At 44.2% G+C, this 9,180-nt stretch overlaps 1 protein-coding gene across 1 annotated transcript in view; it reads left to right on the top strand.

The window, feature by feature from the left end:
• Positions 1-7,654, top strand: part of ube2j1 (ubiquitin-conjugating enzyme E2, J1) — a 31,591-nt gene extending 23,937 nt beyond the window's left edge. Inside the window, exons 5-8 of the mRNA XM_029754024.1 lie at positions 1,364-1,469; positions 4,122-4,248; positions 4,523-4,642; positions 6,241-7,654. Of these exons, the coding sequence (XP_029609884.1) occupies positions 1,364-1,469; positions 4,122-4,248; positions 4,523-4,642; positions 6,241-6,507 (620 nt within the window). The 3' untranslated portion in view covers positions 6,508-7,654. The remainder of the gene's footprint in view (positions 1-1,363; positions 1,470-4,121; positions 4,249-4,522; positions 4,643-6,240) is intronic.
• The last annotated feature ends 1,526 nt before the right edge of the window (positions 7,655-9,180 follow it).

Consider the following 9,180-nt stretch of genomic DNA (forward strand, 5'->3'; position numbering starts at 1 on the left):
TTTTCCAGCATCCAGGAATTGTGTACAGATCCTTGCAACATGGGGCTGTGCATTATTATGCTGAAACATGAAGTGATGGCGGTGGATGAATGACACGATTATACAATGGGCCTCAGGATCTCGTCACGGTATCTCTGTGTATTCAAATTGCCATCGATAAAATGCAATTGTGTTCGTTGTCCGTGAGTTATGCCTGCCCATACCATAAATCCACCGTCGCCATGGGGCACTCTGTTCACAACATTGACATCAGCAAACCGCTCGCCCACACAACAACCAGACACGGTCTGCCATCTGCCCGGTTGCAGTTTAAAACCGTGATTCATCTGTGAAGAACACACTTCTTCAGCATGCCAGTGGCCATCGAAGGTGAGCATTTGCCCACTGAAGTCGGTGGGCATTTGCCCACTGAAGGACAGTGAGCACGCAGATGAGCGTTTTGTGCATATGGAACATTTCTGGGATCTTTTATTTTAGCTCATGAAACATGGGACCAACACTTTAGATGTTGCATTTATATTTTTGTTCCGTATAGCACCCTATTCCCTTCATAGTGCCTATAGGCCTCTGATCAAAAGTAGAGTACTATTAAGGGAATAGGGTTCTATTTGGGACACAACCAGTGTGCCCGTAGGGCCTGCCACATTGATTCTTAGCTTATGCATGTTTTCAGTACACGAGCCTACACTCACTGGTTTTAATAATTTGTGGAGAGAGAATTCAGACCTTGAGAGCATTCTTCAACTAAATCATGATCTGGTTAGTAAGCCTCCTTAACCTCTCTCTTCTCTTTACTTCTAGCTCTTTTCTCACTATTTTCTGCCTCCCGTTAGCCTGCTGCTGATGTTTTAGACTTGATTTCATTGCTGTTTATTATACCCTACATTTTTTTGTGTGAAAGTGTTGTGGTCTATACCCTTTCTAGCCTTTAAAAAAAAAACAGTTTGTTCATTCAAATCATCCATGGGTTTTGAGCTCTGCATCAATTCAACATCCAGGTGCTCTGAGAACCCCCCCCCCCCCCTTAAAGCAGCCATATCATTGAAATGTAGAGAAGCTCTGTCTGTCTCCTGAACATGTTGCTATAAGCGTCCCGTCATGTCAGCTGGAGAAATGATATTTGAGGAGTTGCAGAGTGTGAAAGTCCTGTAAATCGAGGCTTACGCAGTGGAAGACAAAGCATTCCTCCCACAGCGCAAGACGTAAAATGAGTGGCGAACTTTACAGAATGTGCCGGGGTATTTCGTGTGTTTTTAGCGACTCATCTTATCCTCTGCTGTTAAGAGTTGACAGACAGTATGAGTTTTATCTTTTTTTGTCTTTCATAACTTTTTTGTTTCTCCCTTTTTTTTCTCTCTTTCAGTCAGAACGGCACTAATAGCTATAATCGGATTCATGCCAACCAAAGGAGAGGGTGCAATCGGATCTCTTGATTATACCCCAGAGGAGAGGAGAGCCCTTGCCAAAAAGTAAGATTACATAGATTAGAGCTCTCCACTGTTTACTCTCTTTCCAGTGCATTTACCCTGTGTGCACTAACGGATGGATGAGTGGTGCTGATAACAATGTAGTGAGAAACCGGGATTCACAACAGTCTGGAGTGAAATGTCTGTTTGCATTTTGTTTCAATGTGTCCCTAACCCTTATACGCATCATTACACAATACGCACATTAGGCCTGTATGTATGTATGTTAGATACTGGTATGGTACGCACTAGCTTTACATACAATTAGATGGACTAGCTGTACATGCAGAACATATGGTGTTTGGCAGGCATTTGTTCAACAAAGTTGAGCATAAAGCGATGCTTATGCAAGCGTCTCTGGCTGACACGTCTGGGAATCTTGATGCTCTTCTTCTCGCATTGTTACGGGTCTCTCCCTCTGAAGAAACTCGCTCCGACTTTGAGATGTATCAAAAGAGCAAGGGGTCCAGCGCTTGCGTCCCAAATGGCACCCTATTACCTTTTTTTTTTTTTAAAGGGCTCTGGTCCAAAGTAGTGCACTCTCAAGGGAATCGGGTGCTATTTGGACCACATCCCAGATGACTGTCTGTTGTATTTAACATATCAGGACAGGGGTCTTTAACAACTGGCTGTTTAATTAACACATGAAGATGAGATGTGACACAGGAACATATCCCTGTCTATAAATATATCCAGTGCACACCCTGCCTGCGTGGCTGTTTATCTTCCGGATGAAAGAAAGGCCCGTTTCACGAAAGGCTGTCGTGGCTGCGGCTGAGAGAGCAACTTCGCTTTGATTCAGATCTCCCGTCTTGGTTGTCTCCGTGCCCTGTGGTAATTGTGAAAGCTGTCAGTCAACGTCGGGGCCAGGGGCACCCAGCAGGAAGCAGCGAAACAGGAGAATAATCCGTAGTTTTCAGTTGGCTCTGTTTCCTGACAGAAAAGTAAACTTATAGGGAAGTTTTGCTGGCTCCCAGACTGCTGTAATGACAAGTGTTAATAATGCAGAAGTTAGGAGGAAAACATTTCAGATGGTTGTCTTTTCTGCCTATTAAAGCATGATTTTGGTTGGGGGGGGGGAGTACATTGAAAGAACAGCAACTCTTGGGATGCCATGCTTGACTTCGTTGATGGAATTGTAACTGTCAATATCGCTCTCCAAGCCACAGTTGAATATTTTCTTCACATAATGAGTTTCAATCCATACGTCTTGTCAAATTGTCTGAGTCATCTTTGACTAACCAAATCTCCAAGAAATTTCTCTAAGTTTGCTATTGTTGTACTTGGAGCTCCAGCCAAACGACTCCGAGCTCTATTTTAACAAACCTAGCGCAATGGTAAATCTTAGCGCTGGTGGTAGCGTCATTGATTCGGTTCAGGGTGTGTCAGAAATATTTGTTATTTTCGCAACCGGAATTATGGGCCCGGTGGCGTGAAATTGCTAGGTTTTGATGAATAAACAAGTTGTGTGTGTCGAAGCTTGGCCCCTCACTGGTCAATCAGACCTTGCGCCAAGGCTAAATATGTGGTTGCTTCAAGTGGTGTATTTATGGTCTTTTATGTATTGCATTGTCATCAACTACAATTCAAATGTTAGTCTGTTATAGCCTAGTTCTTTAAACAGCCTGCCCCATGTTTGCTAAACATGTTGTACATGTTTGCAGTCCACACTGTTATAATTGCATTGCTTCAATATGAAAATACATTAACAGAGAATTTTATGTAAATGGCATGTTATAGAAGAGTCCAGACGCTTTAAAAAAAAAGGTTTTTATAACTATTTTACTTGTTTTTGAGAAACTTATCCCCAACCAATGATATTTAATTTCCTCATCCTTTTTGTGCGGTATGGGGGCTCTGAAAAAAAACATGAACAAATTGTCATTCCGAACTATATCCGCAACGTTATATTCCATGGATAATAAGATAGTGGGAGCGGTTTTGTTAGAATCTCTCCTGGCTCAAAGTAGAGGAAATATTGACTGCATCACTACTTGTCTTTGTGCGATGTGTTGACGTGTCGAAGTCACAAACTATCTGTTCAAACCGCTAACACACAGCTCAAACACCCATACGAGACATGCTACCCGGTGTCTCTTCGCAGTCCCCAAGTCCAGAACAGAGGCCAGGAAACACACAGTACTATATACAGCCATGACTACATGGAACTCTCTTCCACCTCGAGTAACTCAAACTAGCAGTAAAATTTGACCAAAAAATAAAAAAACAACAACAAAAAACATAAAACACCTCAAGGAACCACACAGACTGTGAAAAGACATACATACACACACATTGCAATATTGTACATTACTAATATAGGAGCAATGCACAATGTCTTGTATGATGTTTTATTTATGATGTAGGCTATTGTTTTAATATGATGCATTGTTTTATTCCTGTTTGGACCCCAGGAAGAGTAGCTGCTGCCTGGACAGATTGTACTAAATACTAAACAAACACAAATCCAGGCCCTCTTTTGCCTAGAGGACTGCTGGGGTGAATTATTTCCCATCATTTATAAACTGAGTTTATATATTGAGTCACATTTTCTCTACCCGGCTTGTCAGATTAATCCATTTGACTCCAGGAAAACCAAGAAAATTCAATGTAAACTCTTTTGTCCATAACTCGCTCTCGCTGACCCTCTGACAGATCCCAGGACTTCTGCTGTGAGACTTGTGGCTGCTCCATGCACTTAGCTCTCCTGGCTCCCTCCCCCACAAACCCCAGCCCAGAGGACCAAGAGGACCAAGCGCTTGCCCAGCAGATCAACTTCAAGGTACAACTGCCTACCAGCCACAATACTACCCCAGCCACGGTGTGGTGTTGTTTTATTTACATTTTAGTCGAGTCAGTTTTCTTCAAAACCTTTTACCAGATGTCAGAACTGGATGAAACACGTGTTTCCATGTCTTAACCCATTTGTGCAGTCAAGCAGTCACATACAGCAAAGATAGGGCTTTGCACCCAAGGAGTATTGTCTCAGCCCGCTGACAAGAGCTGGAGTACATGGTGTGTGACGGCAACCGTCAACTGTGTGTTCGTTTCTGCAGGCAGAGTCCAGGCAGGGCAGTGAGAGCACAGGGGCAGAGAGTGAGCCCCCCGTAGAACCCCAGGGAGAGACATCCTCCTCGGGGAGACAGGAGGAAGAGGAGAACGCCCAGGCTGAGCAGGTGAGGAACACCATCAGTGTTATAGTAGCTGGTGACGGACTGTGAAATCAGCCAATTAAAATCCAGCAGCACTTTTTCCTGCTCCTGACATGGGTTCCATTCAAGTCCATTTCTGAGGCACTGTGAAAACAGACAGTTGGAAAGTGAGAGCGAGCCGGCTGGTGGAGGAGATTACCCTGCACCACAAACCTCCCACCTACACACATTTTAATAAGCAATCTCTGCCACCTACGTGGGCAGAGAAACAACTGCATACTGAATATATTTGCTATACTAGGGGAATATTCGTGTGTTTGCTATAGAAGAGGTTGGTATGGTTGCGTAGTTGGCATGGTTGCACACAATTGTGCCACCTTGTCGCAGACGACGTCCCGAAGACTGTTTTCTCCGGCGACGTTGTCGTTATTATTCCCGAGCCATTAAATGAAAGAGTTATTTATGGGAGGAGTGGCGGGGGTGTCCCGGGGGGGGGGGTCCCGAGGCTCCAGAATGGGGTATAAAAGGGAGAACATGGCAACGTTGTTACCCCGTAAATGATCCCTAATCTCTCATAGTGCTTTATGTAATGTCGTGGCTCCACTGTGCTGCATCAGCCTCTGTCACTCAATCAGTGAGCAGCACTTTTTTTTTTTAAATCAATGTGTTTAATGGCTCGGGAGGTAATCATACTGTATGATGACGGTGCAGGCAGCACTCTGCTCTCTGGCCCTCCAGGTTCTTCACTGTGCACCAACTCGCTGCCAGTGAGGCATGATGCCACTTTCTAGCAGTCCCCTATGACAACACTCATGATAACTGATGTTTTCTTATAAGCCGATTTACAGCTAGTGTTATAATGTGTTATTTAATAGCATAATTATTTATTTGGAAATGATGATGGCGATTTTGAGATTGCAGTTTCCAAGCATGGTGAAGATGAATGAAGGGAATATGTTTCTTCATACGTAAGAGTCTATGTGGATTTGGATTCAATCCCACTGGACTGACCTGAGTAGGAGAGAAATAGCGGGGATAGTCAAAAAAATGGACTTACCGTCTGCTGCTGGATGCAGTAACAAACGACCGACATAACCTCTGGCTGGGAGAGGGACCATTCTGGTTCTGTGGTTATCCCACACCTTGACTGCGTCATCACGGTCTGCCTTGCTCTTCCTATGTCAAACTGAACAGAGTGATATAGGCAGGATTATAGCGTGTTGTTCACTGCTCCCTACTCTGTCTCTCTGCTCGCCAGCCCTCCCTGGCCTGCAGCCATCCCCCTAACCAGGAGGAGTGAGGTTGAGCTGTACCCTATTGCTCTCTGTTTAGTCATCACCTTTAAAGCAACTTTAAGTAAGACTGTTCTCCCTTCAAAACAATCATTAGTTGCTATGACCTTAGTGTATTTTCATGACTGCAACTTAAGTGTTATTCCCAAAACCAACTGTTAACCAATATGCACATTTGCTGAGAAGCTCATGAATTAAACACGTTTTGCTGTGAAGTAACACCATGTCTTTGGTGGTGGGAAAAACCGATGTGCTTCTAGGAAGATGGCCCAAAGTGTGTGTGTTGGTCCACTGTCTGATCCTGTATATGCTATGCTGTGCTCCCTGCAGGCCGAGGCGGCTCCACCTCCCCGTGAGGAGGAGACGAGTCCCCCAGCCCCCAGCACCCACCAGCGCCGGGCCCAGCAGCTACAGAGAGACCAGATAGAGCACCCCAGCAGGCCCACTTTCCCCCACACCGCCGCCCCGCACCCTCCTCAGGACACCAGCCATGCGGGATCTGTGGTGCTCATCGTGGTGCTCGCCCTGCTCCTGGCTGCCCTCATCTTCCGCAGGGTCTACCTGACCAACGAGTACAAGTTTGACTACGAGCTGTGACAAAACTAACCTTAACCTCCCCAGCCCCACCACCCCCCTGAGTCGAGTGAGTCAACCGCCCCTCCTATCACCTGACCTGACACCCTAGCTGGCAACAAACGTGACTTTCTCTTTACTGTGGGCTTTAAAGAGGGCTTGGTTTACAATGCGGGTAACTTGCATTCCTGTGGAGGACGGGGTTGACTCACCACCACAACACCTCCCAAGGTGTCTTCTATTACTTTGAATTGACTCTAGAGTGTACTACATTTTTTAGAATGGGAGTATTGTATCCAAACCTCCCCAGAGGAGAGGCACTATATCAGACCTGTGTTCAAATACTATTTAAAATCTTTCAAATACTTTGTTTTTGCTCTAGTCTGCCTGGGATGCCAGTTGTTTTTTGTTTTGGTGTTATTATATTGGGACATGTAGCCAGGCAAGCTCAAGCAACCACAGATAAAGTATGTGAAATTATTTCAAATAAGATTTGAACCCAGGTCTGTTCTAGCTCTCCTTTTTTAATTTGTCAGGCATCTGTTTATCATAGCAATTGCTGATTTGCTCACAATATTTAAACAAGACAATGCTGTGTCATATAACATGTAAACAATGAAGGCTATTAAATTGTTTGTCTCCAAATTATTATTTAATTGTGCAAAAGGAAGCAATATGGTTAACATTTTGTATACAGATAAGATGCTAACGATTTCTGCTCAACTGTTATGTCATTTACATATCTGACTGCCTAGCCAATGCTTTGGCTGTTCCTACTTTACAATAGCAGATACAACCTAGCTAGTATACTTATAGCCTGAGTGCCAGTCTGTTTCTGCTCTCTTGCCAACTCCTTGTCACTCCATTTCATGAGCTTAAAGGAAAGGGAGATTATAAGAGACTGTACGACTATAGCCTATCTTTTTGAAGTCCTGAAAAGAAATGGGATCGGGGGCTAATGGAGCGATTTTAAATGTTGTGTGTACATTTTACTTCAGGGCAAACGAAATGACCAGAATAGGGCCTATCTAAGTTTGAAACATGTAAGACGGCTTGATTCATGTCTCAAGATGTAATTTAGACATCTGTCCATCTTTTCAGACTGTATTTGAACCATACACACACAGTAGGTTTGAACATTGTATCAGAAAATAAATGCCTTGGAATTTTTTTTTTCTTTGTGTCGGTCTTATTTCTTTCTGTGTCATGACGGATGGCTGAAAGTAACACTTAGTTATCCATCTCCGCACAAACCATGAAGTAATCTGGAGAGCGTTGAAACACATGTACACATAAAGGATCAGATTTCATCCTCCAGTAAGTTTTCTCTAAAATATGTACGGTGCATTCGGAGAGCATTCAGACCTTGACTTTTGACATTTTTTTACGTTTCAGCCTTATTCTAAAATGTATTAAATAGTTTTTTTCCTCATTGATCTACACACAATACCACATAATGACAAAGCAAAAACAGGTTTTTAGAAATGATTGCAAATTTACTTAAATGACACGTTTATATAAGTATTCAGACCCTTTACTCAGTACTTTGTTGAAGCACCTTCGGCAGCGATTTAAAGCTTCAAGTCTTGGGTTTGACGCTTCAAGCTTGGCACACCTGTATTAGGGGAGTTTCTCCCATTTTTTGCAGATCTTCTCAAGCTCTGTCAGGTTGGATGGGGAGTGTCGCTGCACAGCTATTTTCAAATCAAACTTTGTCACATGCGCCAAATACAACGAGTGTAGACCTTACCGTGAAATGCTTACTTACAACAGTGGAGTGCAAGAAGAGTTAAGAAAATATTTACCAAATAAACTAAAGTAAGAAAAAGAAAAAGGAACACAATAACGAGGCTATATACAGGGGGTACCGGTACCGAGTCAGTGTGCGGGGGTACAGGTCAGAGGTGATTTGTACATGTAGGTAGGGGTGAAGTGACTATGAAGCTGTTAAGCAGCCTTTTGGTCCTAGACTTGGTGCTCCGGTACCGCTTGCTGTGCGGTAGCAGAGAAAGTCTATGACTGGAGTCTCTGACAATCTTATGGGCTTTCCTCTGACACCGCCTATTATATAGGTCCTGGATTCCAGGAAGCTTAGCCCCAGTGATGTACTGGGCCGTACGTACTACCCTCTGTAGCGCCTTAGGGTCAGATACCGAGCAGTTGCCATACCAGGCCGGTGATTCAACCGGTCAGGATGCTCTCAATGGTGCAGCAGTATAACTTTTTGTGGATCTGAGGACCCATGCCAAATCTTTTCAGTCTCCTGAGGGTGAAAAGGTTTTGTCGTGCCTTCTTCACGACTGTCTTGGTGTGTTTGGACCATGATAGACCGTTGGTTATTTTAGACACCAAGGAACTTGAAACTCTCGTCGGGATGGTGCCATTTTCAGGTCTCTCCAGAGATGTTCAATCGGGTTCAAGTCCGGGCTCTGGCTGGGCCACTTAAGGACATTCAGAGACTTGTCCTGCGTTGTCTTGGCTGCTTGCTTAGGGTCGTTGTCCTGTTGGAAGGTGAACCTTCGCCCCAGTCTGATGTACTGTGCGCTCTGGAGGACGATTTCATCAAAGGTTCTCTACTTTGCTCTGTTCATCTTTCTCTCAGCCTGACTAGTATCCCAGTCCCTGCCACTGAAAAACATCCCCACAGCATGATGCTGCCACCACCATGCTTCACCGTAGGGATGATGTTAGGTTTCC

The sequence above is a fragment of the Salmo trutta genome, chromosome 1 (genome assembly GCF_901001165.1).
Source record: "Salmo trutta chromosome 1, fSalTru1.1, whole genome shotgun sequence".
NCBI lineage: Eukaryota > Metazoa > Chordata > Actinopteri > Salmoniformes > Salmonidae > Salmo > Salmo trutta.